This window comes from Fonsecaea multimorphosa (assembly GCF_000836435.1).
Source record: "Fonsecaea multimorphosa CBS 102226 unplaced genomic scaffold supercont1.2, whole genome shotgun sequence".
NCBI classification, from domain to species: Eukaryota; Fungi; Ascomycota; class Eurotiomycetes; order Chaetothyriales; family Herpotrichiellaceae; genus Fonsecaea; species Fonsecaea multimorphosa.
Window position 1 is genome coordinate 1,487,056 of NW_015971636.1, and position 27,802 is coordinate 1,514,857.

The following is a 27,802-nucleotide window of genomic DNA, read 5'->3' on the forward strand; positions in this document are numbered from 1 at the left end:
TGGTGGAGTCTTACGCTCAGCAGGCACATTCTCACCCTTCCCAAGGCCTGAACATCTCCACAAGGAGAAAATTGCATTCTATGCCGTCCTTTTCTCTTCCAACAAGTTGCCAGAAGCAAACAAAGATTACGAATCTACTTCTCGACAAGATCCCAAAGCATTCCCTGTCTTTGTCATGTTGGCAGCTGAGCACAAACAAACATGACTGGAATGCTTGCATCCTTCACTAACATCATTCCTTGCTAATCGCTATGTCGAGAATGTCACGCCAATCCTCCTATTCGTCTTTTGATATCTTATCTTTCGTTGGTCGTCCTTCTTCCCCTGCCCCTGTCACCCTTTCTATGTCACAAGAGTTAAGCCGCGCTCGGCAGGGATCTAAAGACCTTAGCTATGCCTTGATTGGGTTCTGTAAATCTTGTACCGTTTCGTTTGTTGATTTGGGAATTTCTGGCCACGCGAGAAAGAAATTCCAAAGTACTCGTCCAGCCCTGCGGACTTGTTGCTTGCAGGGAGCAACATGAAGAGCAAAAGAAAGCGGTGATCTTTTCACTACCATGCGCTTCGTCCGCCGCTCGTACGTGGTGGTCCTGGTCCTCGGAGCATTTACCTTGACATTGCTCCTCAACAGGATCCGCAACGACTTGTCCTTGCAGCAGTCACATCTCCATGGCCAAGATGGACCATTGTACAACCCGTCTCTCTTTTCCCCCGGCACTCCCAAACCAGCCGGAGAGAACTACACTCGGGTCTTGGTCATGGCACGTCTCTCGACCGAAGACACGTCCTGGCTTGACAGGGACCTTCCCGAGCTGCCCAAGAAGATATACACGGTCGACGCGGCGGATTCTGGTCTGCCAGCCAACACAGGCAACGAGGCCATGGCCTACCTGACCTACATCATCGACCACTACGACTCCCTGCCGGACATCGTGTTGTTTTTCCACCCGTCCAAGAAAAGCTGGCACAACAACATCGTGTTGGACACCGACGCTGCCATCACGATCAAACTCCTCTCGGACGCGCACGTCATGCGCCAGGGCTACTTCAACACGCGCTGCGAATGGGACCCAGGCTGTCCGGACTGGCTGCACGTCGACCAACCTAGACGGCGGTACGATCTGGTCCGCAAGCCCGAAGAACCGTCCCTGACTTCTGCTCTATTCCACGACCTGTTTGGGAGCGACGTGCCCATCCCGCGCGCCCTCTCCCAGCCGTGCTGCGCCCAATTCGCCGTCTCGGCGCAGCGCATCCGCCAACGCCCACTGCACGAGTACGAGCACTACCGCAACTGGCTCCTCAGGACCACCACCACCACCACCACCACCACCACCAATTCCACCATCTCAGGCCGCATCCTAGAGTACTCCTGGCAATACATATTCACGGGGTTATTCGAATTCTGCCCGTCCCAGCACAGATGCTACTGCGACGGGTACGGAGTCTGCTTCGAAGGCGGCGAGCAGGGTCTGCAAAAGTGGCTAGACGCATTCAGCGAGAAAGAGCGCCTGGACGAGGACCTGCTCGCGCTGTGGTCCGCGGGGGATAAGGGCGGCAGCGAGAAGTTTAGGAATCTCAAAAACCGCAGCGGCAGGCTGGGCAGGGACTTGGACCGGGACAGGGAGCGGGCGCTCAGGAGGGGGTTCGATCCGCGCACCAGGGCGAGGGAGTGTGGGAGGGTGTGGCGCGAGGGTGATGGCTTTTGATAAAAGTCATTGACAAAGGAATGGCAGTACAAAGTACACAACAAAACCTCTCAAGAGCAATATGCTCCCTTTGCTCGATCGCTTCCCTCGCACGCCAGGCATGATATCCACTGGTCACACCAGCCGGCGCCCATACGACTCACGAGCACGGAAATATACACACAGACACAACACGTGTACAAATCTGTCATCGCTCCCTGGGGAAAAATTTCCTCCATGTGCGTCCTCATGTGACTCCCTCGCCCGATGCTCGAGTCGTGGAAACGAATGATCAGCTACAGTGAGTAGTAGACATATCACAGCATAACAGAGTCCAACATGATGGGGGTTGCAAACAGCTGTACCTGGAGACAGATTGGATGATTCGTCTTCCCTTCATGACGAGTCTACCTATAATCATACAAAATTTCTCTGCTTTCCTATCATGATGTGATACATTTGGAAAGGCAGCCCTGACTTGCCCAGTGCTGTGCCAACAATGCCTCATTGCATAACTGGAAGCGGCAAGGCTCTCCTAACAACGGGCTGTGTTTGAGCAAGACAGCTGTGTAATCTCGACACAAACTGCTTCCCCTCGGGTATCAATACACGAAATACCCATCCCAGTCCAACGCCTAGCTGTTCGTCAAAGACCCTGACTGATGAAATCCGCTCGTCCGTATCATAAAGCCGGACAAAAGTCTTGGTTTTTACATCCTGCAACAGATCATAGCTTGTCTAAAGAGGCCGACCTAATAATTCATAACCATCTCGCCTGACCCGGTCTTCGGATCATTGGCTCCATCAAAGTTTCCTGGTGGATAGTCGTCGAGACTTCTGTACGCTGGAGCTCCTCGGCCGCCACCTCCACCAGCAGGACCGCTGTTCCTGCCTCTGTTTGAACCTCCCCCTTGGCCACCACCGCGTGGTTTCGAGTTGGTGTTTGCGCCTTGATTACTTCCCCTGTTCCCAGACAAGTTTGGGTTGTTGCGGTTATTGAAGTGGGCTTTGCTTTGCTGGTTGCGTTGCGCAAACCGCCCTCCTCTGGGAACATAACTGCCATCGTCTCTGTCGCTTCCAGCGGCAACCCGTGCATAGGAATCTCTATTCCGCAAGATGGATTCATCAGGAGCATATTTCCGCTTGTGTCCCGTATCGGCATCATTGGCAAAATGTCCCCGCCGGTTGCCTCCTGGCCAACGTTGTCCACGGGAGTGGTCGTCTTCGATCTTCAGCATGACCTTGTCGGCGACTGTGGTCTCGAACATGAAGGCTTTGTCCGGAGGAACAGATTGCCAAGACTGTATTCTCGCTGCGTCGATCTGCCTGGACCCCTTTCGGACGGCTAGCACAACAAGAGGTGTGGGATCTTGCGTATATATCTGTGTTTCAGATACTGGCGCGACACGGGCAGCCCAGATACGCTCTTCATATTTGGCGATGCCAGTAACCTGCCAAGTGACCTTCTTCCCGCGCCCGCCAACCTTCCTGAGAACATCGTTCCGAGGATAGTAGGGCGTTATGAGGATGCTCGACGCAAAGAGACGGACTTCACCGGAGTCAATCATACCAGCGTTGATATTGAACAGTGTCAGGAGGCGGGCAGAATCAGTTTGGTTGATCATGTAGCCAAAGTAGCAAAACTGCTGATCGATCTTCAGGTGCTTGCGAACAGTCTTGGTCAGAGTCGGAACCCCGTTGGAGATTGCGTCGTTGTGGCGAGTGACGGCTCGCTGGACGACCTCGACTTCGGTCTCTGGATTCAGAGTCGTCTTCAGGTCACAGACGTGGATCACTTCCGCCGTGATGGGCTTCCTAGGCGGAGGCGGTTGGTCGACTGGATGTGACAGAAATGATTTGTTCAGACGCTCAAAATAGTCCCTGAAGCCTTTGACGTGCTTGGGACGATCCTCATAAATCCTGATTTCATCCGCATTCTTATAGCTGAAGACCAGTTCTTTGAGGAACTCCTGTTTGAACGCCATGGTACTCTCGAATTGCTGGCTCGATGGACCCACCTCCGGCTTAAGGACGACCATGTCAAAGTCGAGTTTCCGCGAGTTAAGAATTCTGTTGACCAGATCCGCGAAATAGGTCTCTCCCCTCCCGGTGAGCAAGACAGTGAGGACATCCTTGGTTTGACTGCTCAGCTCGACGAGCTGGACCACAGTCTCATTCCAGTGACCTTCCCATGCGCGGGGTTCTTCGGCCTCAAGGCCGTCTCCCGTGGCTGCCAGGATGCTGTTGTCATGCCACCACCCTCCGTATGCGAGAGTGTCGTATGTTTGAAGCAGGCCCACCGTGGGTTGTGCCCATATTTGGGGGTTTGGCAAGGGACTGTTGAAGAGAGTGTTGTCGAAATCGTAAACATGGATAGCTTTGATTGTGGGGACAAGAGGTAATTCCTTGCTCTTACATGACCAACGTCTGAGGCCGACCAGCGAATAGGTGGTCTTCATGGTGAGGCTGGAGAGTGCCCGTATGGGCAAGCTAGGTTGCCAGTATCGAAAGGTGCGCGGGGCTAGAGGCAATCGCTGTCATTGAGACCGGAGGATGAGGCAGAGGAATCGGCGTGCTGGTAGACGCATCTGAGGTGGTGAGAGTTGCGTCAGAGACGAGAGAGTCTTGACAGGTTGATTCGCTGGAAACATGCGAAAACAAGAGACAGACGCCTGGAAGAGGACAGGGGTCGTACAATGTACGAGACAAGGCGGCAAGTCGGTGGTTCAAGTTGAAGTTGTCGGTTGCAAGGCGACAACGTGAAGAGGCTCATCCGGGGTCGGCAAACCTGCCTTTGAAGTCATCATCACACATGGGGGATGGAAGAGGAAAAACTTGCACCGCCGAGTTCATGGTGCACACGTATTGTCCGCTACGAAAAATATCCTTTCATCCCCAGACTGCGACTCATTGTATCAGAAAGCTCTGCAAATTGCTCCGCGAGCCACGACAGCAATCTACCTCACAATATTTATGCATAGCGGCAACAATGGATCTCAAGCCTGACAAGCCCGCAATCGGTTTTTTGTTTGTCTGATCAATCAAGACAGATCTATGTGCGACGTGAATACCATTGCCGGTTGTTGGTTCCCTGGGGCCCAGAGTGCAACTTCAGGTAGGATGTTTTGGAGCTGACGCGTAATATTGCCAGCATGTGGCCATCTATGATCGAAACACAATTCAGTCCAGCAGTAAATAAACAACGAGATCAACACAAGACTGCATCCCTCCCACGTTGTTAGTCGCCATCTCATAGACGATCCGCCGTCTAGAGAAGCCCCCCAAAGATGCCATATGCCACCTGAATACTATGCCTCCGTGCTGGGAAATTTGCCACTTAGAAGCTCCTTATCGCCCATATATGCAATACACCTGCCAGGTTGGACGGATTCGACACGCCCCTTTTTGAGGAGCCCATCTTGCCACCATAGACACGCGCGATCCGGGGTGTGCTATGAGTTCGAGCGAGCACCATATCGCTGGAGGGTTTCCTTACATGGACGAGACGTTGGTTTCGTATCGGCGCGACAAAATGCCCATCATGGCCGAGAAATTACACAATGAACGAGGAAGAATGCCAGCAGAAGAAGTTTTGACGAGAACGAGAAAACTTTGAATGGCGTTGTGCACGATGCGCCAGCAGCGGACGCCCTTTCCATCACCTCGCCGCCAAGCAGCAAGCCCTGGGTTCTGGGGGGCGTCCCACCGTCCCGGGTGCACCAGGTGAAAACCTTTTTGGGGGATATATTTTATTGAGTCTGAAATGCTTTCAAGATTGACAACCTGATCGGAGGCCGTCGAGCAGTGTTTAAAACAGGTCCTCCCGTAACGTAGGGTTGTTCAATCGCCTATCTCCGCTCGGGCACACTGCCTAGGGGGACCATCCACCCGATATTCCATTGCTCCTGGGCCCAGGAGCAATGGCGAGATAGGACAATGCATAAACAGGTAAGTAACAAGTTCGAACGGTAAGTACTTCAAAGGTAAGCCCTTTTTTTTGCACCTTTTTTGGGCGACACTGAATTGCACTTGACTGTGTGTGTGCCGTGGGCAGACGAAAAAGTTAGAGGTACGGCAGACTGGGTGGCAAAAAAGCGAACCAAAACAACACGGTACAGAAGGCGGCAGGATTGATATGGTTCAGGGCCCCTGTTGTGGATTGTACTGTCAAGGGTTCAATCAAACACGCGCCCTCTTCTCAGCCAAGTCCACAGAGAGAAAAAAACCTCCACTATCATGCTTTTGAGGATTGCGTCTGGTCTCTCAAAGCGCATCGTGCTTTTAAGAGTTGTCTCTTGCTCCCTCAGAATTTCTTCTCTCCTCACAGCAACGCCCTTGGTTTTGCATTCGCACTTTTCCTGACCTCGTCCAAGAAAGGCATGACCGCCTCGAGGAACTTCTCTGGCTGGTCGATATTAACAGCATGACCCGCATTTGGAACAACAACCTTCCTCGCCCCCGGGATCTTCTTGGCCATATACTCGCTCGCAGCCAAAAAGGGCGTATCGTCCGCGCCGACCACCACCAAACTGGGCACCTTGACGGCAGGTAACGAGTCAATGACCTTGGAATCGCGCTGCGCCAACATGCCGCGGGCAGCGAGGGCAAGACCTTTGGCGTCACGATGCGTCACAGTGGCGCGTTCGGCGCTGAGCCCTGCCAGGACCGCAAGACCCTGTTTCTCAAAACTCTTCCCCGTGTTGTGGGCGGTACGATTCCACTCATCCCTTGCCTTGTCCTTCTTGAACCCCGGTCCCGTATCAATAATAAGCAGTGCACGCACTCTCTCGGGGTATACGCGGTAAAAGGCCAGCGACATGTATCCGCCCAGCGAGAGGCCGCCCACTATCGCTTTACTCCCACTCCCACACACTTGATCAAGAATCGCAGCCATATCCCCCACCGTCTTCGCCTCACTGTACGCGTTCTGTTCACTCGGATAATCCGACGCGCCGTGCCCGCGCATGTCCCACAGAATCAACTGGAAGTCCTTTGACAGCGCCGCGATTTGCGCCGCCCACATGGCCGACGTGGACGAGTAGCCGTGCGTCAGCAATAACGGGATCCCACCGCCGCCATTTCCGTGCACCTCGTAGTAGAGCCGGACACCGTCGTCACGGGTGAGATGTGGCATCCTTTTTTTGGTTTCCTCTTAAGCGGAGTGGAAGACTGTAAAATATCCTGTTTCTTTTCCTTCTTGCGTTGTTTGTCTTTTCTTCCTGTTTTTGTTGTCTTCTTGTGGGTCTTTTTTACCTCTTCTCCTTCCTAGTCTTTTTTGGTTTTCTTTCGCCTTTGTTGTTTGAACTTTTGGTCTTGGCTGGAAACAATCAATTACAGCCGGGGAAGGACTCTCGCCTTTTCTTACACTGAGATAAACAACAGATGTCACCTAGATGGAGGTTGATATAAGGTGGTCCGTCGGCTTTACCTTTATATATCATGTCCTCGGACGTCCGGGGAACCGAGGCGAAAAGACAATAATGCGGGGAACCGATCAGCCACCGCCGAGAAGGAATATCAATATACTACGAGGTACGAGTACTCAGCCGCGAATCTTAGCGTCTCCAAAATCCATTTCCTTGTTTCTAGACCTTGAGTATCCTACATTTGACCTGGAACGTAACTAAGCCGCTCTGAGCTATGGCTATATACATCCCTGGACCCTAAGCCATACGTTTACTTGTTCCGTTTGTCACCTTCGTACTTCTACTCCGATACTGACTCTAACGTCGAAACCACTCTCCTGCACCCGTGTTCGAAAGTCCATCCCTAATAATAAGCCTCACCCCCCTTTCGCACTTTAGTCGCCATTAACGATTCCGCTGTCTCAATTCTCTCCATTATCGCCTCGCCTTCTTCGCCCTCGCCTTCTTCGCCCTCACCTTCTTCACTCGTTCACACTTCCATTTCCCTGGTCACTCGTAATTTCTGACTACATTGTTCGATGAATAGCCACCTGGACGTTAACGCCGCGGCTCTCGCGACGGCCTACGCCTCAGCTTCGCGGCCGGTCCAATCGCGCACCCATAGTCTCAGCAACAGAGCTCGTCTACGGACCTCCTGGCGGATGATAAATCGCGTACACCTGAACGACCGCCGTTACACATTGAATGATACCAAAAACAACAGTCACTACCGTCAAAACCACAACAAGAAGGCCCATCCAGAAGGTGGCCCACTGGACCTCATCCCTTCTGTCGTACCAGTACCGGGACAAGGAGTTGTGACTGTTCCGGGTGTAGGCTTCATGGATCTTTCGAAGTCGCTCATGCCAGTAGGGATACGATTGTAGGTCGACCGAGGCATGGTCTGCCATGGCCAATTCTAGGTCAACGTATCGGTGTCTCTCCATTTGACGTGTGTTCCTGCGTGCGTGTTTGGATTCTAGAGGTCGGTATAGAAGATATAGCGTTCGTAATGTGTCCTTCGTGAAGCCTTTGGGGAAGGGGTCACTAACGGTCGTCAGCATTGACTTCTACTCTCCCATCCGATCAACTTACGAAGCAGGACATCTCTCCAAGGTGGCGAGCCAGGTCGAGTGTCGGAAGACGAACAGTGAGCGGCCGCGTAGCTCCAAGTGTTGGCATATGTCATCGGTCCAGTGAACGTGAAAGCCTTCTACTTTTGTTAAATGCTCGGCACAAAAGCCTGGTTCAAGGCGGCCATCGGTGTTTGAACTCGGAGGTTTCGGTATCAGTTTGTTGATGAGATCTTGTAAAGTAAGATCAGAGTGCCTCCAGTCATCGGGCGCAGATACATGGATCCAGAGCCGAGCAGCGAAAGCGAACGCTCTCCAAGCCTCATCATCAGTCAATGCTGTCATGAGACCAGGATCAGACCGGTAGTGACTCTGAATTTCTCTGCAGAGTTGCCGTGGAGTTTCTCCCAAGCCGGACTTGAGGATCCGGACTAATTCCACGATTACTTTGCGTTGATCCAACTTCAAATTTGGGTCGTGGGTTTGTTGTACGCAGTCTCCCCAGAAATCGATGTAAGGGCTCGGTGGTACTTCCTGGAATCCCTCTGTTGGGGCCCATTTGAGATCCCAGACATCTCGAAGGACATCTTGGCAAGCCTGTTTGTCAACCGACCGTGGACACTTGTATCGCCGGGGCTTCCTCGCTTTAAACATCATGAAGCGCGGCATGGCAATGTTCCTAGCACCCAGGAGACTCGGTATAACCTGCCCGCAGCTGATAACGACGGCGGCTCTAGTATGGAGCTGCAATAATGAGAAACGTCCCTAGAGTATTTGCATACTGCTGGAACTACTGTGAGATAGTGAAAGGTTCCATGTTATCGAAGTTGGAGAGGAAGACGGGCATCCGAGGCGTGTAGCTGCCAAAATCCCTCTCCGCAACGAGGATTGTAACTGGACGTCGCTGCTAGCAGGAGCAACGATCGAGTCTGCCTGCAGGCTTAGCTGCATAGCCTCCTCAGCCTCAAACCCCACCTTTTTCATTCCCCTCTCCTGCCTCCGACCGCCTTCAGACAAATTTCTGTTTCTAGTCTACCAGCACAAGGTATCTCGTGGGCTCTTCCGTATGTGTACGTGGGACTGGGAGTTCAAGCCGATCAATCATGTCCTTCTGGGCTACTCTGTCTGTACACGAACGTCAACAGTGTTTCAGCAAAAACCCTCAGCCTGATAAGGTGCTTAAGGCGAAATTGGCAAGAAAGATCGAAGTCTGGGAAGTCTCTGGGCTATTGAAACAGGAGTGGAACACCAAACTCTCCGCCACAATTGCTCAGGTTCTCAGTGAGAAGTATATCAGCAATGAGTTCTTCACCAAGGGTCACAAGCGGAGGTCGACGGGGCTTCCCATATGGGAAATTTATGTGGTGTTGAAGAAAGGCCGCCGAGAAAGCGCACAGCCGACAATCTTTGCCTTACACAGAGATATCAGCGTGGCGAAAAGGGCTTATAGGCTGATCCAGGATCTGAAGCAAACCTCACTCAAAGCCCTGCTGCAAGACTTTGATATTGCGTACGCTGAGTATCCTCTTAATCTGCGCGCAGATGCGGAGGGATCATCGACGCCCAGCACTAAACAACTGCGAAATTTGTGTGGGACCCACGTGGTTATATCCAGACAAACTGGGGAACCAGCCGCACAGGCATGGACTCGGTCTACCATCGGGGGTGTGCTTCGCGTGAACGGGACTTATTTTGGACTCACGACGGCTCATTCTTTTTTGGAGGACGAAGAGGACTTGACGGAGCAAAACAGACATGATGGCTCTCCATCGCCACTCATCCGGAAGCCGACCTGGAAAGTGTACGCACAGAATTGTGCCCATGACTCGACCACCGCCGACGATACGAATTGCATCTCGGCCCAGCCCGTGGACTCGGCAAACCTAATCAATACTACGGACGCTAACGAGCTGACAAACGGTATATTGAATCCAGAAGTCCTGCTCAGCAGGAGCTGTGACTGGGCCCTAGTCCCCGTGCAGAACTCTCAATTCACAACTACGAACAGCCTCAGTGTCGGATCTGGCGAAGAGATTCAAATCAATTTGCTCGCGGACGATATTCCGTCTGGCCAAGTAATGGTAGCAAGCAGCGTGGCGCAAAGGGTGTGGGCCGACTTTCCCGAGATCGCGTCTGTAGTTGCTCTCCCTGACTCCCCGTCTGTGCACATAGCATGGCGAGTCTCTCAACAGACCAGTAGGTAGCCTGTCCAGAGCTTGGTATGCACTTATTGACGTTCATCCTCACAGGCCACGGCGATTCTGGATCATGGGTGATCGACAGGGCTGGAAGAGCTTTCGGTATGATTGTGGCTGGCTCCGACGAGCATGCTGAAAGTTACTGCTTGCCGCTGAAATCGATATTCACCGATATCCAGAGTCATCTTGGTGTCTCGGAGATGCCGTCCATTTCTGAGGGGCTCCAAATTAACGTCCAGGCTAGTGGCGAGAGAAAACAGCAAGGGGATGTTGAGGCGAACGGGTCCGACGATGTTGACCGAACAGAAGACCGGTCCATGCATGCCCATGTCGGTGATGACGAGTTAATGACTGAACTTTTCGAGCCCACCCGTACCACCAGCAAACCTACAGCCGACGAACCCAGGACGACATCAGTGTCCGCGTCGTTGTCGCCCGAGTCAGTCTTGGCAGAAGAGGATCGAGAGGAGGAAGGGGCATTGGCACCGGCCCAAACCCCTGCGGGACAAGAGAGAGAAGTTATCACCAAGCCAGCTGTTGCCGGATCCGTACCTGAGGCACACTTGGAGCAATCCACAACAAAGCCGAAGCCAGAGACTCAAACTCTGGCAGACCCTGAGCGTTCAGCCGTTGAGATTGGGGATGTACATGTCGACTTTCGGCGAGGTGCCCCGGACCGTCCAGGGCTGGTCTCCGGCTCCGAGGTCAATGCAGTGGAGAATTTAGAAGCGGAGAAAACCGAACCTGGAGAGTTCGTCCCTTTCAAATATCCTGACGAGCTCGTGGAGGAAGACGACGACGGCGAACGCGATGTGAAATCCTCCTACAGACATACTCGCCACAGCAGCGCGCACAAACGCGTCAGCAGAAAGGACATTCTTACGGACTCACTTGACCACTATAACATCCCGTGGGAATGGGATCCTGAGGACGACTACTACGTCTTTGTCAAGGAGTATCTCACGAAAGGCAGGTGGCATGAGCTTCGACAGCATACCGCGAAGATTTTTGAGCAACGGCTTGAAAAACAAAAACAAAAACAAAAATCGAGTCTCAAAGCCAACAGCACACAATCTATCAACCACACCCCGAGCTATGTACAATGGGCCCCGGAGAGCCACCAAAGAACCAACCAAATGGTCGTCAGAGGAGCTCCCCCGAGAAGAGTGGACAGAACCACGAACCCGTCTCAACTGACGCAAGGCGATAACTCGCGACAGCCCAGAATCGCCCCCGAGATTGCTTCAGCCTGCCGCCAACTGGATCTGGAATTTGAAGGTCTGGTGCAGGATTTGGTCTGGGATGCTGACTGCTCGACCGAGTTCGGTCAAAGGGTGCTGGCCGCGCACATATCGAAAGAGCGTAGTATTCTTGAATTTGCCGAGCGTCCAATATCGCAGGGCACATCAAATAGCCCACGAGTGGGGAGAGAGGAGCCAGATGTGGTTCCGGTCCCGCTGGAACCCAGTCCCGACGCCCCTGAGAAGCAGCGTGAACAGACAAGGTTCGTTAGCAGAGAACGAGAAGGCATGGCAATGGCAAGCGTCTGAAGCAGGAGGCTTCACTGGATACCTGGCTAGTGATCATTTTGTATATTTTGATAGATGGATGTCCGTGTTGACGAAGCCGCATTTGATAGGCTTGCACAGCCCCCCTCCCCGCCATACTAGTACCCCTCGATTGTGAGAACCATTACGGAGTACTCGGTAGAAGGATTGAATGGGCATTGGCGCCTTATGTTCCTCCCGCAAGAGAGGGAATTGAGGGAACTCCAGGGCCTGTGAGCGTGATGGACCGCATCCCCGGCGCCATGGCTGCTGCGACAAGGGTGGCTTTGACAAGTAGCTCCGTACTTGCTACGCTGGAATGGACACGGCGAGATGGACGAGTGCCACGACCTGGCTCGCTAGGTGTGATCCATATAGGCTTGGCTTCTTTTTGGTGTACGGAGCGCCGAGGAACTCAATCAATCAAGCCTTATAACTTGAAGTTATAATCCTCAGATCATCTTTTCACACACCACAAGGTCGGGCACTCGATTTCGACTCCATGTCTGAATCTCAGGAACAAGACCCTACTTCAAATAGACGATCTCACACACGTGTCGAGATCACCCATATCTCAAGATCTCCCAGTGTTTCTTCAAGCGTCGCCGACCTCCATGAAAATGGGGTTCAAGTCAGTGGCGGCGTATCCCCACAGTATTCTGTACTTGAACCCGTTTTTGAAGACCCAGAGAGAAGTGTGACGGAATCAGGAGGATCAGTCGACGAGTTCCCTACCAAACACGAGGGAGATAAATCTGCATATTCCACCGGAAATACCGATACTGATCAGTCCCGTCGACCGCATGCCCAGCCTGGGTACGCCTGGACCGTGGCGGATAGCGCAGCACCTTCCAGTTACCCTTATCGACCCGTGCCTCCAGTCTATTCAAGGGCATCACCCTATCCGTACCCCCCTTACATGCCGCCTTATTCGACAGTGCCTCCGGGATATGGGAACCCGTATGGGCCAGCAATTGTAAACCATACTCCGCCAAAGTCGATACTCTACCCAGCCGCAGCAGCTCCATCTTCTGCCCCAGGCCATGTTGTGGGTCCCTCCCAGGATGAACCGGATCCTACAGCCAAGGAGACGCCAAATCGCGGTTCAACACGGGACACATTATTAGAGAACTTCACCTCCGAGGCCAACCTCAAGTTTGAGAATGAGCTACGGCAGACGTTTCGGGCGGAAGGGCAACCAAGGGAGCTGTTCCGGAAGATTCTAGAGGCTCACAGGATCAAGGAGGCAAAGAAGGCCAAGCTGCTTCAAGCAGATGCTGCGGACCGGAAGCAGCAACCGACTCAAGTCCCCCCGGTTGAGACTGCAAACACACATGCAGCGGCCCAGCCACAGGTGGGCAACCAGGGACCGAAAGATTCCAACGACGCTACCACGGTACCTGGCCCTGCTTACCCATATCCTCCTATGCATCCACCGACATCTGATCCCACTGCTCCCTCACCAGTTCCAGGCTACATCTATCCTCAGTACCCTCCTCTGTACCCTCCACAATACCCTCTACAATACCCTCCACAGTACCCTCCACAGTACCGTCCACAGTATCCTCCTCAGCAGCCATGGTCCGGATACCCCTACCCAACACCGCCATTCGTACGACCTCCATATGCCCCATGGCCACAAGCCTCACCACTCCACCACACTGCTGACAAGCCCCCTACAGCTGAGCCACCAGTAAAAGAGACATTATCCGAAGAAGAGGCATTGAAACGCGAGCGAGAGGAGCAGGAAATGAAAAGAGAACGCGCAATGGAAGCGGCAATGGCCGCTGCGGCACGCGCCGAGGAGACGACCCGCGCTCGAGAAGAGGGCCACCGGGCCGCCACGGTGGCTGCGGAGGCAGAGGCTGCCCAGGCGAAGAGGGAGCAGCGCGTGGCGGAACAGGCGCGCGCCGATGCCAAGCTGGCGGCCGCGGCCGAAGCGGCCGTGGTGGCGGATCGGCAGGAGTTGATGTACGTCAAGGCCTTGCGTCTGTTTGAGGAGCGTGAGCGTTATGCCTTGGACTTCGCCGACCGCGAGCGGCGCCTGTACCGGGAGGCGCTCAGGAACGGGCTACAGATAGGCGCCAGTGGCGGCCGGGGTGGGCGATCGTCGACACTGGAGCAGCTCGTTGCGCGGGACTTGGTGGCCGTTCTAACCAAGCGTGCAGAGGTCGGCTGGCAGAGTGACGAGGAAGAGGGAGACCACGTGGACGGCGACGGCGACAGCGACAGCGAGCCGTACCAGCGGATACCGGCGCGGCGAGGCAAGCTGGACAAGTGGCACCCTAAATTACGGCGCGGCACGGCCGAGACGCTGAAGACGAGTGCGCCGTCGATCCCGCTGGCCCCGGAACTGCCGGAGCCCGGCAACCCTGACGAGTTGGATCGCGGGATCCTTGCAGATGAAAGCGCTCGATCAGCAGAGCATTCGTAGGAAAAGTTTTCCCACTGGCAGGGGTAAGATATTTGCTAAATAGCTTCCATGTTGTTGTATATGTGTGCTCAATTCACCTCTTTTCTCCGGTACACTCTGAAGAGTATAACTCAAGAGCATAAGTTAGTCAGTAGAATAAGAAGCTTTCAACTTCACGTTTTCAGTTCAGGTCCAAATACAGGTACTCAGTAGTCAGTATTAACCACTGTGGCCATCTTTACATACCTACGGTAGGTAGGTACCCGTGGCAACTTCAGATAGTACCTATTGAGCAAGGTAGGTATCACGGTGTGTCACCGACATTCCACACGCGGAACACAAGCTGAATCCAAGTGACTTTGACAATTTTCCTCACACGGCTGTCGTCTCTCTTACAAGTACCTCGCCCCCACGCCCGATCATTCAAACTACAATTTTAGCCTTTCGTTCCGTAGGGAGATAGATAGATGGCTTCCTTCAAGGCAGACTGGGTTCTCTCCTCTCCACACACAGGAATATGTCCAGTTTACCTTGATCGAAACCCCACATGTCTAGATCCTCATGGGGATCAATTATCCACATATTAAGCTCGACGATCATATCCACAGCGGACATAGCATCAATGGGCATGAAAAGCTACCGTACGCCCCTTCTCTCAGGGAGATCTAATGCAGGGTTTCTTGATTCTTCACTTTCTTTCCTTTCCCTTCCTGATCGTCAGTTACGGTGATTGTGTGCGCGCCCTCTCCCCCAAGCGCGCAGAATCCCTCGATATCGCCCTCGAAACACTCGCCGCGGGCGTCGTCGAGCGCGACGATCTAGGGACATGGATGCGCGCAAGACTTGGTTCCGGGATCAGTAACAACGGCGGATCGGCTGTAGGCTTGGGGACCTTAGAGCACCGATAGCCAAAGGTTGCCGAGTGGAGGTAGTCCCTGTCTCCCTGTGTCACCGAACATGGGGAAGGAAGTGCAACCTCGTCTTTCTCGGTATGCTCTTCCTCGACCTCCTCTTGACTCGTCCAAAGGACTTTGGCTCCCTGGATGATCCACTCGAACTTGCTGTCCGGAATGCCCAGCTTGTCCAGCTTTGCCTTGTTGCGCAACATGAAGATCCAGTAGCGTCCGGATGTCCAGATGGTCAGCGCTGTGAGAATGACCAGCGGCAAGAGCAATCCCGTGAACAGCTGGACCGTGTCTATCGAAATGCTGACAAGTCGCGGGACGGGGGAAGCGTAGATGGTGTTGACGGTGACAAAGTATGTCTGCCACATTCTCAAGATGTCCAAGGGCGTCGGGGTCAGCACTGGAAGCTTCTGGCTCGCGGCCGATTCCAGTATGTTGGCAAAGTACGTCCGGTATCCATTGGTTATGGAAAACGTGTCGTTTGTCCAGATCCACGGAATTTTCTCTTCATCAGGAACCACGGGCTTGCGGGTGATGGTACACTCGATTCGGGTATAGCTGGCGTTGTGGACCGGCCCGACGAACAGCCACGTATCTTCAGCATCCAACGTGGGATCCGCCACGCTGGTTGCATTGAAGTGTGAAAGGTGAAGCACGGAGAAGCAAATGTCCATCGTGGCGTTGTTGGTGTACATGCGATCGTCAGCCACTGGGTCGGATTGTATCAGGATGAAGAACAGCGCCTCCTCAAAGATGAAGGCTGGCTCAGTCGTGGACCACGAGGCAAAGTCGACCTGTGTACGATACTTGGATGCATTCAACCAGGTGGGGTCATAGGTCCTGCGATAGCCCGGAAACGCTTCAATGGGAGAGAGGAAGGTATAGTTGCCGACGGCGCTGATATTGTGGAGTAGCGTCTCTTCAGTGGAGTTGCATGCCAAAGTCCACGTCGGATCCCATTGACTAGGTTCGTAGATCCATGATGAACTGTAAGGGGGCAGGTATTCGAGCATGTGGTTGCGCGAGAAGTTGGCTTGGTCCAAGCTTCGGATCGTGTTGTTCCACAACACGTTCATCTCGAGAAGATTCGCTTCGTAACCGTCGCCCTTGACCGTCGGAAGGACCTCGAGACGAGTTCGTTGGACTGTACGGGTGACCTTGAGCGACCCTTTGGCGATGGGGCCAGCAAACATACAGCCAAGGGTGACCGCCAGAACTCCGATCAATTGGCCGAGGAGATGCCAGTGTTCCTTTGAAAAGACCCGTCATCGAAGTACCCTGAGGGTATTCCATCCATCACCAGGGCTAGACAGAATGATAAACTTAGTCAACGGCACCTCAGAGTTGTGTCGAAGGATGCTGGCACTTCCTCGCTGCCACCAATACTTCGAGAACGCCCACACCCCCACCGTCCCCAGAACAGAAATAATCGTGTTGAGCGCCGCTTGCACACTGGTCAGACTCCACCGCGTCGACAGGTTGATCCACGCTGGAATCATTTATAGCGCCTTTAATTTTTGGCTTTGAAAGAAATTGGGGTTGAAGCCGACAGAATAGTGCCAACAACTCGGAAGGCTGCCATATTATGCTCTCGGTGTCTGTGTGAATAGGATAAGTACACATTGAAAACGTGGTCCGGAAGGTCTCCCCAGGCTGTGCGGATGGCGGCTCTACAATGCTAACCCTAGACATTGTTTTCCAGCATGCGTCCTTCGAAGGCTGTGTCGAGTTCGCATCCTCGAGGGACCTCATCAGCAGCATCTCTCCCGAAATCGACACGAATCACAAGCTTGGGCAGACTTTCGGGCAACAGCACAACCGGCATCACCATTCCACACCATGGTCGGGTCGTCCTTAACACCTGAATGCGCCTCATGGCAAAAGGTTGGTATCGTACAGGATCTGAGCGATAGGCGTTACCCGGCGTGGCTGGGAATGATTTGATCAAGGGAGCAGCAGCAAGCCGTTCGCTCTCCTTAATTGTTCGCATAGTTCCTACCCCAATTCTCACTTGGCGCCGTTAAATTGAAAGCTTGACCCCTTGATCTTGCGCAGGGTAGGGTCGCCTCGCCTCGAGCCGTCTTGGATCAGTCCGTACTCTGTGCACAGCAACGCTGAGGCTGGCAAAGGTGGAGCACCAACCAGAGCTGCAGTAAATCTGCTGGCTTCCGTGACTGAACGAGTCTCTCGTGTGTAGGGAGATTGTATGACCTATCAACGGAGCACACGTATGGTGATGGGTGTGAACAGACAGAAATCCAGCCGCCTCCTCTGCGACGACTTTGCTACGGATGTTAGTGGTACGCATTGTATGCAGGGAATCACACCATGTGATACCTACAACAGTAAGGTCTGTCCCACATGGCAGGGGGATCTGACTTATACCTATAAGGCAGCATCCCCATCACAATATTGTCCATGTCTGCCTTGACTTCCAAATACTTCGAGACTGAGATTTCCGTCGTTTGATATTCGGTTTGTGATGCTTCAAATTGTAGCTATCCCGTGGTTGCTGATATGACATGACAGATCCCAAAATCAAACCACGCATCGGAAAAGAGACTATCGAAGCACAGAAGAAGCTTCAGTCCCACCATGCCAGAGGCCACCAAGGCCCAGCCATGGAAGTCAGTTTGGCCCGCGCCCAACACCACTGCCGACAAAGAGGATGTGCTACAGGGCGAGAAAGAGCAAATCCCTCACTTCAAGCTTTCGGGGGGCAGAAGCGCCGAATTTGGATACGAGGAGGAAGTCAAGGTTGACGAGCCGAAGCCCGAGAAGAAATAATCTGTCGCCGCCCTGGCGATGATGCTGGGAGGAGCTCACGGCGTCAGAGTATTCGTGGTCGAAGCACAGATTGGCTCCGATATTACACTCTTTGATCGGAGATTCCAACATCCAATGTCGAATCAAGTTACCTTCGTTGTCTCAGAGAGATCACAGGTAGAATATAAAGGCCCTTAGCTCGATACTGGCTCTTGGTGCTGCGTATTCGTCGGCGTCCGGATTGTGAAAGCTTGCATGGGCCGCACCTGTCGCACATGAGTGAGTCAATTGAATCTTACAGGCCCTTTCGAAGTGTGATGAAATCACGCATACTCACCTCCGCCAGTCGGCAAAGCAGAGTCCGTTTGTTGAAATACAATGACCTCGTCATCTCCCAAATCTTTAAAATAATACCACTTGTGTTTCGGACTGTAATAGACGCTTTCATTCTCGGTGAAATCCTTACTGTAAACGACATCGACAACCACGCTTTCCGACGGTCGGTCCAAGGTACGCCAGTCGCAAAGGGCTAGTGGCCAGTCGTTTCCCGGTCCTTGAAGTGATTTCCAAACGCTGCGATTTGAACTTCAGGGTTGCCCAGACCAAGATCTGTTGCGATCTACTTACTTGACGGTAATCAGACGCTGATACTGACTTGGGGCCATCTTGAACGCCCCCTGTGCTGTCCGCGCAGCTGAGTATATCGAATAGTCTGGCACTTTGTGAGTACCGCACTACCACAAAAGTGCCTCGAGATGCTGACCGATATGCGCAATGGTGGAAGGCTGAACGTGTTTGAAGAACGGTTTGTGGGTGGCAGGGAATTCTGGGTCTCTTTTGCGGAGCTATCAAAGTCAATAGCAGGATCCCAACGTAGAGATCCACATTGTGTACTGACACCGTGTTCCAAGATTCGGATCTGCCCCGCGTCGGGAAACTTATGCCACAGCATTCGTTTGACGGCAGGGTAGTAGATCTTGCCCACCTTTTCCTTGTCGTCGAATTCAGCTGACGGCAAGCTGCAATCGATTCTCGAAGCCGAAAAGCCGTATTCTTCGAAGTTTTGAGCATTCTCGAGCGGCCGAAAGTTGCGAATCGATACTTTTCTGGACTCGTCCACCATGTTTGTTTCTGGAATCGCACCACCCACCTGGAACCTCAGTTCGTAAGGTTTTTCGTACTGATGTTTGGGATCGACGGTAAGGTATTCGATCTCGCTCCACACTGCATCCTCCGGAACAGTATCATCTTCCGACCCTGGTTGACCTTGGTCACCCCTTGCTATAGAAGGGGTGATCTCCAGTCTAGGTGAAATCTTCATGGCGCCCACTCGCCAGTTGTGGTGAACCTCCAGAGGCAAGCGGTAGACGGGTTCAGGCTGAGAGTGTTCTCGGTGGGCACCAAAGAGAGACTTCGTCGCAACACAATGCCCTCGCACTTTCCAGCTGATCAGATCGAGCACTGCCGTCCGTGCTCTTGGACGGAGGGCCTCCAGCCGCAGTTGCAGCAACCACCCGAGCATTGGGGCACGGTTGGCTGCGCCTTCTCCTCGTGATCCGTGCAGTGTTACCTCCCCTCTTCCTTCTCGCGTCGCCATTAGGCCTTGAAACTGGAAGTTCCATGAAAAGTCTTTACCTTGTGAAACGCGAGTAGACGAACGATATTTGGATGCCTCATGTCTCGTCTCGTGTGGGACCGGTCACACCGCTTTTGCAATTCGCCTTGTTCATGAAAGAAGACTAGAGTCGTGTTTTGGCCATTGGGCAGCATGTTCAGTGTCTACTTTCCCGTTCCAGCATATCACATGGGAGGCAAAGTTCATTCCATGTGGGGTCTGGCTTCGTGACAGCCAGACAAAATCGGAATAAAGTTCCCAGCCGACTCTGAGATACCGACATCAAGCCGTTGGAGTGTCGTCTTCTACCTCCTCGCCCAGTTTCCATCGCCTCAGCCGCATCAACAGGGCTCTGGTGAGTGCCAAAGCACCCGGCCTTGGACTAGGCCGTTGTCTGGTGACGCCCGCCCCGGACCGTTGAAGCTCCTTCGGGCGGTCGGCCTGTTGTCGGTGGGCTGATCAATGCATCAAATTCCATATTTGAGTTCAAGGCATCACGCTTGCATGTTCGTCTTCTGAGCCAATCAGGTACCTAGAACATCCCGGATCTCTGTCTTGGGTACAATATACGGTGATATCTTGCCCCTGACTTTAGTTCTTTGCTCCTAGGCGTAAGCCATGCCAATCAGTTTTGCATCATCGAATCTCGCCCCGAGAAAACTCAGTCCAAACCTGCATCTGTTGGTCGCCACTTTATCTGTAGAACTGACGGAACTTACGGAATGTTTGGAGCAGCTTCGACCAAGCCCCACGAATTCTTCGAGACCGGAAAGTCATTTGGATAGAAACCCATGGGGACACTCACTATCGGGGCGCCAACAGTAGCAGCGAAGCTAGAAGAGAAATGCGTAGGAAGAATAACGGCGTCGAGGTCATGGCGCTCAAGTGCACCGAGCAGACCACCCTCGTCGCCGTAAAACAAGTTCTGCTGATAAGCGGGCCAGAACTGAGGAGAGGTGTTGTTCCAGTTTCGGAGCGCGGCGTCCCATAAGCCAGCATCTCTATCCGGATAATCTTCTAGTGGAGAAGTCTGGGTGAAAGTGCGCAAGTCGGCGAGCGTCGTGATGTTGTTTGGGTTGTATATTAGAGAGCTTAGATACTCCCGCAAGTTGACGACGAAGTCTGCTTCAAGAATAGTTGTCGGTAGCTGCGAACTTTCAAATTCTGCAGCCGAGGTAAAGTTGGTACCTTCAACAACCGTGGCACCTGCTTCTTGCAAAATGTCTAACGTTCCATAGAATGAGTCGAGTATTGGCTCTGTTGTGTTGTCCGAAAGAATCGATAAGACGTTGCTCGGAACACCAAGCCGGACGCCCGACAATGCAGACAATTGACAAGCTGCAACAAAGTCCGGAACTTTGCCATCTGGGATGGATGAGGTATAGTTGTCCAGCGGGTCTATCCCTGCGATTACTTGCAGAATGTGAGCACCATCTTTAACTGTTCTAGTCAAAGGCCCAACAGTGTCCTGATGCTCGCTGACCGGGATGACCAGGTGCCGCGAAGTGAGCCCGACACCTTCAACTGTTAGTTTGGTCTCACATTCGTTGTAAAGGCATACGTGCTTGGTTTGATTCCCACGATGTTATTGAAATCAGCAGGATCCACAATGCTGCCATCAGTTTCGGTGCCCAAGCAGCCAAGAGCTAAACCGAGTCTGCTCGCCATTCAGCCAAAGTAGCAGATTCCATTTGGTATACTCACGCGGATGATATGCCACTACCGCTCGAACTACCCCACGGATCTTCTTTTGGAAAGTAGGGCCCGTATGACTGCCCTCCGTGTGCTGACCAGCCATTGCTGGTATTGACAGATCTGAAGTGTGCCCACTGGCTAAGATTTGTCTTTCCCAGCAGAATAGCCCCCGCAGCGCGAAGCTTTTGTGCAACCGTAGCATCTCTTGGGACTTTGGCTCCCACAAGAGCCCCAAGAACCAGCTGGTGAATAAGGTCAGCATCAGCTTGGCCCTGTTGTTCAACAATATCAATTTTTCTACCTGTGGTATCCATGCTGTCATTCGTAGCAATCTGATTCCGACGAGGGGTCAGCAGAGTTTTCAGGAGGCCTCAAATGAGGCGGGATGGATACGTCTTGTTCTCCTTCCCGAAATTGGGTACCGACATTGTTCTTGATCAAGATGGGAAGTCCATGGAGTGGCCTACAACAGTTAGTGAACCAAATCAGGGGATTTCAGGGTGGAAGAGTAGCTAACCCACGAGTCGAACCTCCCAAACGCTCATTGTCCAGTCGGCGAGCGATAGCCAGGGCATCTGGATTGATTTCCGTTACAGCATGCAGCGCGTTATTGACTTCATGTATTCTCGCAATATAAGCCTAAACATGGGTCAGCAGGTCAAGTTTGACATGGCACCGCTCTGATGTGGCGCAGTCCTCGTACGTACCTTGACCAGATCAGTGCTCGTGAACCTCTTGCTGGTAAGGCCTGCTTGCAGCTCCTCGATGGTAGTTTCCAGTAGCGACGGGTATCCTGTTCAGATTAAACAACAAGTCACGAGGACGAGATAGGTGCCTACCAGAAGGCTCTGGACTTTGACGGAATACCCCAGCACTAACAACTCCGAATAGCAGCAAAAACATGAGGGAAAAGAGAGGGAGACCATGCATGGACAAAATCCTTTACTTATCATATTGACTCGTGGATCTGGTGATGTCGAAGCTGGGAGAAGTTCATACGGTCCCTCTGCTGAGCGGTGTTGAGGTAGGATGTTCGCAACGGACAGGGTATCGAGCTTCTGCCTGATACGACTCCACAGAGACCGCGGCATCAAGGAGGGGGCAACCACTCATATGACTTGTAGACAGGGCATCAAAACGCCTGCAGATGATCCAGGGCTGTGGTAGTAATTTGAGGTTGAGGTCAAGCGTCGCATGTGGTCATGTTGCCCTGCGACTGCGAGCCTCGCAGCCTGCACCTGGTGCCAAGGAACCACGTGGTGAGACAGTCAGGCAGTTCAAACCTCAGCTCCATGCCGTGCATGCTAGGGAACTCTTCACTTGAATTCACATTGCGTATTCCACGCCCCAGTCTTGTGACACAGGCTCATGACCTTTTTGTACGCAAGTCCAGACACCTTGAAGAAGACAACAGCCCCTTCACCCCATAGCAGGGTCCATTGACTTGCTGGAGGGACGCAATCAACCATCTCAAGGCAGCGGGCAGACCTCGAGCTCAAGAATCCTGATGATGTCCGTTCAAATTGGATAGGAAGTACGAAATGTCCCCGGGAAAGAGCTCGGCAAAGACTTAGTAGGTGGAGCCGGTAATCTCCTACGCCTCCGTTGAGTGGGACGGCGGGCGATTTCCTCCGTCCGCTACCAGTCTCGATAACTAATAAGGAAATAGTACGAGGTAGACCTCAGTCTGACAGACAAACTCGACATCAAGCAGAGAACAGCACTGGTAGCAACCCTACCTGCGAGGCCTGTCTTGAATGCTAAATGGTGATGGGCAGGATCTTCAGCATCAGGCTCTTCTGCTAGTCTCTCGAGAGATACAACATGGCGCACCGTGTCCAGGTAGCAGCCTGTTCAATCACTCGATGACTGCACTTGAAACAAACGGGTCGTGGACTACCGGCAACGTACTTAATATTTGAGTTTTCACCGCTTCGCGCTCGAGAAAGAGGCTGAGCCCTCAACCGCCACGGACATGAGAGCAGTCGAATTCACAGTGATGCGTCGACAAGCTCTACCTCTCTTACGACTGGATCCGGAAAGGATACTTGCTTGTCAAGGACGAAAAGTATCATGACCTGTGAAGCTGCTGGTGAGTACCTACCTAGGTATACATGTAAGGAAAGGGCGGGAGCCAGCAATACGAGTGCTAGCCGTCATAGAAACTGTAGCGTATATACCTAGGTTTCCTGTGGTAATTGCCATGTCGTTCTTGTGCGTTTTCATGACGGCTTCAAATTCTCGTATACATGTAGCTGTTCCCATGTAAGAGAGCTGGAGTCTCTCATGTGTGTAACGAATAGGCTTTTTTCTCATCGTCGTACGAATTTTCGAACACGGTCGTGGAGGATCAGTGCCTCTGTTGCCCCTGCCCCTTTCCCCCTAGTGCCGTAAATAGGAAGAAAACCCATACCTTTGTGAGGTAAAAGCCTTGACCGTCAACTCTTCCAGCTCGTCGTTCCACCCAGGGGGAGGCGCCGCTTCCTCAGGGACGTCCGCCAAATCCAGTTCCTCGTGCCGCTCGATGATTTCGGTCAACAGCTGCCTGAATATCCTCCATGCGCGGTAACAGGACAGCGAGCCTCCACTCATGCACCAGAGGTACGCCATGGCCTTGCGCAGGTACGTCACCACCTGTGGTACCTCGTCCTTGAAGTGTTGCGCGTCGAGGGCGAGCTCCAACAGCAGCACAGCCGCTGCTTGTGCCACAAAATGGAGGAGGGCCCACCACGGAAGTAGCTGGTACGCTTCATGAGCGGTGGGATAGTCGGGCATCAGTGACAATATGGACATGGCGGCATGGACGCAGGCTCGTGCCGAGCTGCGGTTGAATTCTTTCGACTGGGTCGATTCCTCCTCGATAATAATCTCGCATAGGCAGGGACGGTGGAGGATCATCTCCACGCTGTGGTAATACAACCCCAATTCGATCTTGGCTCGCGGATCTGAGTCCCCCGAATCCTGACCCTGAAGAGCCAACTCTTGCGGCAGGTTTTCGGCCCACGCCCTCAACTCCGACTGCAGGTCACCAATTTTGCGTTGGGTTTGGGACCACGAATCTTCAGATGTTCCGCTATACATCTGCGAAGCAACCCTGTCACTGAGCCGGCAGAGGTATAGTCGTTGAGGCAAGTATGAAGTGGGGACGCCACGTCCTAGCGAGGCAAAGCTCTTCCAGGGAACCATCCCACCCGTCATCTGGGATACATTGCGGCCATTGTTCAAGTAGTCGAGCCACATCTTTCTCGAAGCAGAAGGTGAGCGAAAATTGTCGATTTGGCCAGAGAATTGCTCCGTCTCTTGCGGAACTGAATAGAAAAGATCGATCGGTATAGTCACATCCAACAAGGATATGGATTTCGGCCGCCCCGTGATCTCGGCAATCAAGATCTCCAGGCTGTAGAGTGAATACCACGTCCGGGCTCGCCGTACCTTATCCAGTTCGCTCACGGCGGGATCCGTTATGTTCAAGTGCAGGCCCAGGGCCGTGGCGTGGCGGGTAGCATGACCCAGCGTATTCCAGGCTCTGTTAAATAATTAGAAAAAAACAGGAGACCACCGGGACGACAACAACGTACCGAGTAATAGATCCATTGACCAGAAGGTAGAAAGCCAAAAGGCCAATGCCTTGGACACGTTCTATATCGGGATGATCGAACATCACTCTGTGGTCAAGGCCCAGCGCCCGTGCCCTGGCGTAGTAGATGAGATGATCTCCGTTAGCATCGCCTTCGGCCAGCTGGGTAATCTGCAGCCATTTCCCCCCTATAGCCCACACGAGATTTGCCAGCGCCAACCATCGACGCTTTCCCCACGACGGAGCAGCCCCCTTGTCCGAAAAAGAATACGCCTGTTGGAGGAATTCCTCACGGAGGACAAAATGAAATGCGCCCTGCATGGAGTGAAAGAAGGCTTCCGACAGAATAACCAGAGATTCATCGGCCGGCCAGTGATACTGATCCACGTAATCCTCGTCCACAGACAAAACATTGATGTCGTCCATGTAATAGATGAAGTCTGTCGTTGTTGCGAGATATTCGTCCATTTCTGCCGCATGCAGCGGACCGGGGTGAACGGGAGTGTGTCCCCGGACGGTCTCGAATCCACGCTGAATCCAAGAGATCTCTGACATCTTCCCAACGAAGCCGGAGGCGCCCCCTCCCAGATCCAGAGTCACGACATGGCTCAGCTCCCCCTGTCTTGCAGGAGACCCCACGCTCGATTTGGCCTTACTCTCGCCGTAGACGTCGCCCAGCCGCGGCCGACCTTGGCTCGACGTGGACGATGGAAGTTGGGAGACAGAGGGCGCGGTTCGGCTCTGTGTCTGGCTGCTTGGCGGGCCCCCAGGCTCGTCTTCTTCGTCCTCTTGTTCAGAGTACTGTCGACTTTGTTAGACGTCAAGGGGGATTGGAGAGTTTGTGGTAGACAAATCGTTACCTTGTTCAGGAGTTGAAAGATATGGGGATTCTCCTCTGGGAGGAAACCTGGCCGTTCAGTCACTGAGCGAAGCGCACCGACCAACTGAGCATTCTCTTCTTCCAGCAAGCTGATGCGATCGAGACTTTCGGCCAGATCCCTACTCATAGTCAGCGACATGTACTGGAGAAATATAGTTATACGAGTCATACTTTTTGTTGCGCTCGCGTTTGCGATCACCATAGACGCAGGCCGCGCCATCTTTGACACATTTGGCACATCGCTCACCTCCAGAACACTTTGTACGCATCAAGCGACAGCGATCGCAAGCATGCGAAGTGCGCACTTTAGAGACGGTGCTCTTCCTCGACGAGCGTTGCTTGGGGGGAGAGCCTCCCAGCCGACGCTGACCATGCGACGAACCGGCGGGACCGTCCATGGATTCGGACATGGTGCACCCCTTCGTCGTGCTCCGAACAGCATAAATAGTGCCAAGCCAAAATCTACAGGCCCACACGAGCCTGCGCCAGGTGAACTCGGTGAGGTATCGACATAGGAGGAGACGAAAACGAAGGAAGTAAATTTTTAATGGTAGATCACCTTATCATGCTATGCCGAGAGCGCTCATGTGAGTTTTCCGACAGGGAAAGCTCGCTGGGTCGACAGTAAGGGAACACTCTTGTTCGATGTAAATCATTCGATGCAAGTCAAGTCGTGAAACTTGGGGTTTCGAGATGTGTGGGCTTTCAAAATGGGTCAATTTTTAGCGTCATCGAGACAGAAAGATCAAAGCGGTGCCTCAGGCGGACAGGGCTGCTGTCCGCTTTGTTGCAGAGGCGCGCAACCACCATCTGCCCATGGGCCACGGCCTATCCCGCTGAGCGGGAAAGGTTTCCGGCGATGGCAATTCTGATGTGTACATCAGCCCCTAGGATGACGGCGACTGGAGCAATTGAATCCACCTTGGTCTGGACATGGGATGGCACGACAGAAATAAAGCCAATTGCAGGTCTCTCGCAAAAAAATTCCGTGCCATGTGGGCGAATGGCGAACCAGCCGAAGTGTTTGGTGGGCCCATCCTGCCCTCACTGAGCCGATCCCTACTGTCCTGGTTGTTCCTTCAAAAACCCCAGGAGGGGAGGAGGCCAAAGTCAATGCGAAAGACCTGATAAGCGCATCATTTCTGGCGCTTCTGGTGCTTCTTTGGAGCTCTGGAGCCCCCCAGATTCCTTACCTGTCGCAACAGATCTAGACACGTTCTTGCTTCATGAGAATGTGGCGAATGTCCTTGATTGGGAGCCGTTGGTCGGTAGTCGTCCTGGTCATCGCCGTCATGACTTGACAGCATTTGGGACCAGATGCAAAGGTCCAGCCAGCAGTCTTGTATTGCGATATCTCTGCTGAGCTGTAGAAAGAGGTAAGCCGCCTGCCGAGACAGAGATTCATGACAAGAGATACCGCAAAACAAGATCAATAGATCAATGGATGGGAAGAAGCCCTCAATCGCCGATGAGCCTATGAGAAGTGAAAGAAACTGGATGGAGACTTTGGTGAGAGCAGGCGAAAAAACCTGTGTCCAGCTCCAAACCACCAGTGGTGGCAGGCAAGAGGAAGTGACGTAAAGGGAGAAATGGCTGGGCGTTATTGGAGTTGCTTATGGCCTATGGGTGTACCTACCTACCTAGATACCTAGGTACCTAGGTACCTAGCTATGGACAATAGGCGCTGCTGGGCTCCCCCGAGTCAGTGCTAGGCATACCGGGGACACAACTCTCAGGTGCGTGGGAAGTACCTCCATCCCCCAGTGCCTGGAGGACCCGCCAACGACGCCAAATCGCCACCGTTGGGAGCCCCTCCCCTGCCAGACCCCCTTTCCCTTTGCCCAGCTTCGTCTGCTGCCCCGCCAGTCGACTGCCAGGTACTTTGGCTGAGAAGGAGTGCCGTCATCGTCCAATCAGCCCCTCCAATTCATTCAGGTCTCGGTCAACAAAATTTATCCTCATACCACCGATACCTCTTTCTACCCTCAAGTGTTGGTATCAAACGTGTCAAAAGCAGCTAGCACGCCTTGAACCACAGTTGAT

The 27,802-nt window shown here is 53.1% G+C and overlaps 11 protein-coding genes across 11 annotated transcripts; 4 read left to right on the forward strand and 7 right to left on the reverse strand.

The window, feature by feature from the left end:
* Window positions 1–557: 557 nt before the first annotated feature.
* Z520_01475 (uncharacterized protein) lies at window positions 558–1,706 on the forward strand (the record flags this gene model as incomplete). The annotated part of the gene is made up of 1 exon (XM_016771992.1): window positions 558–1,706. The coding sequence occupies one exon, from the start codon at window positions 558–560 to the stop codon at window positions 1,704–1,706; it is 1,149 nt and encodes a 382-aa protein (XP_016637131.1).
* A 731-nt stretch (window positions 1,707–2,437) lies between these two features.
* Z520_01476 (uncharacterized protein) lies at window positions 2,438–4,144 on the reverse strand (the record flags this gene model as incomplete). The annotated part of the gene is made up of 1 exon (XM_016771993.1): window positions 2,438–4,144. The coding sequence occupies one exon, from the start codon at window positions 4,142–4,144 to the stop codon at window positions 2,438–2,440; it is 1,707 nt and encodes a 568-aa protein (XP_016637132.1).
* Window positions 4,145–6,006: 1,862 nt separating this feature from the next.
* Z520_01477 (uncharacterized protein) lies at window positions 6,007–6,819 on the reverse strand (the record flags this gene model as incomplete). Its single annotated transcript, XM_016771994.1, has 1 exon — window positions 6,007–6,819. The coding sequence occupies one exon, from the start codon at window positions 6,817–6,819 to the stop codon at window positions 6,007–6,009; it is 813 nt and encodes a 270-aa protein (XP_016637133.1).
* A 915-nt stretch (window positions 6,820–7,734) lies between these two features.
* On the reverse strand, window positions 7,735–8,832 carry Z520_01478 (uncharacterized protein; the record flags this gene model as incomplete). Its single annotated transcript, XM_016771995.1, has 2 exons — window positions 7,735–8,137; window positions 8,186–8,832. 2 exons carry the CDS (start codon window positions 8,830–8,832, stop codon window positions 7,735–7,737), a joined length of 1,050 nt encoding a protein of 349 aa, XP_016637134.1.
* A 434-nt stretch (window positions 8,833–9,266) lies between these two features.
* Window positions 9,267–11,911, forward strand: Z520_01479 (uncharacterized protein; the record flags this gene model as incomplete). The annotated part of the gene is made up of 2 exons (XM_016771996.1): window positions 9,267–10,359; window positions 10,413–11,911. 2 exons carry the CDS (start codon window positions 9,267–9,269, stop codon window positions 11,909–11,911), a joined length of 2,592 nt encoding a protein of 863 aa, XP_016637135.1.
* Window positions 11,912–12,410: 499 nt separating this feature from the next.
* Z520_01480 (uncharacterized protein) lies at window positions 12,411–14,342 on the forward strand (the record flags this gene model as incomplete). The annotated part of the gene is made up of 1 exon (XM_016771997.1): window positions 12,411–14,342. The coding sequence occupies one exon, from the start codon at window positions 12,411–12,413 to the stop codon at window positions 14,340–14,342; it is 1,932 nt and encodes a 643-aa protein (XP_016637136.1).
* A 700-nt stretch (window positions 14,343–15,042) lies between these two features.
* Z520_01481 (uncharacterized protein) lies at window positions 15,043–16,725 on the reverse strand (the record flags this gene model as incomplete). Its single annotated transcript, XM_016771998.1, has 2 exons — window positions 15,043–16,476; window positions 16,564–16,725. 2 exons carry the CDS (start codon window positions 16,723–16,725, stop codon window positions 15,043–15,045), a joined length of 1,596 nt encoding a protein of 531 aa, XP_016637137.1.
* A 1,096-nt stretch (window positions 16,726–17,821) lies between these two features.
* Window positions 17,822–18,013, forward strand: Z520_01482 (uncharacterized protein; the record flags this gene model as incomplete). Its single annotated transcript, XM_016771999.1, has 1 exon — window positions 17,822–18,013. One exon carries the CDS (start codon window positions 17,822–17,824, stop codon window positions 18,011–18,013), a length of 192 nt encoding a protein of 63 aa, XP_016637138.1.
* Window positions 18,014–18,163: 150 nt separating this feature from the next.
* Window positions 18,164–19,313, reverse strand: Z520_01483 (uncharacterized protein; the record flags this gene model as incomplete). The annotated part of the gene is made up of 5 exons (XM_016772000.1): window positions 18,164–18,258; window positions 18,330–18,565; window positions 18,620–18,710; window positions 18,756–18,837; window positions 18,891–19,313. The coding sequence occupies 5 exons, from the start codon at window positions 19,311–19,313 to the stop codon at window positions 18,164–18,166; spliced, it is 927 nt and encodes a 308-aa protein (XP_016637139.1).
* Window positions 19,314–20,212: 899 nt separating this feature from the next.
* Z520_01484 (uncharacterized protein) lies at window positions 20,213–22,205 on the reverse strand (the record flags this gene model as incomplete). Its single annotated transcript, XM_016772001.1, has 8 exons — window positions 20,213–20,279; window positions 20,327–21,144; window positions 21,189–21,264; window positions 21,312–21,567; window positions 21,725–21,765; window positions 21,820–21,941; window positions 22,010–22,095; window positions 22,142–22,205. The coding sequence occupies 8 exons, from the start codon at window positions 22,203–22,205 to the stop codon at window positions 20,213–20,215; spliced, it is 1,530 nt and encodes a 509-aa protein (XP_016637140.1).
* A 1,479-nt stretch (window positions 22,206–23,684) lies between these two features.
* Window positions 23,685–26,169, reverse strand: Z520_01485 (uncharacterized protein; the record flags this gene model as incomplete). The annotated part of the gene is made up of 4 exons (XM_016772002.1): window positions 23,685–24,828; window positions 24,881–25,680; window positions 25,740–25,878; window positions 25,931–26,169. The coding sequence occupies 4 exons, from the start codon at window positions 26,167–26,169 to the stop codon at window positions 23,685–23,687; spliced, it is 2,322 nt and encodes a 773-aa protein (XP_016637141.1).
* Between the last annotated feature and the right edge of the window lie 1,633 nt (window positions 26,170–27,802).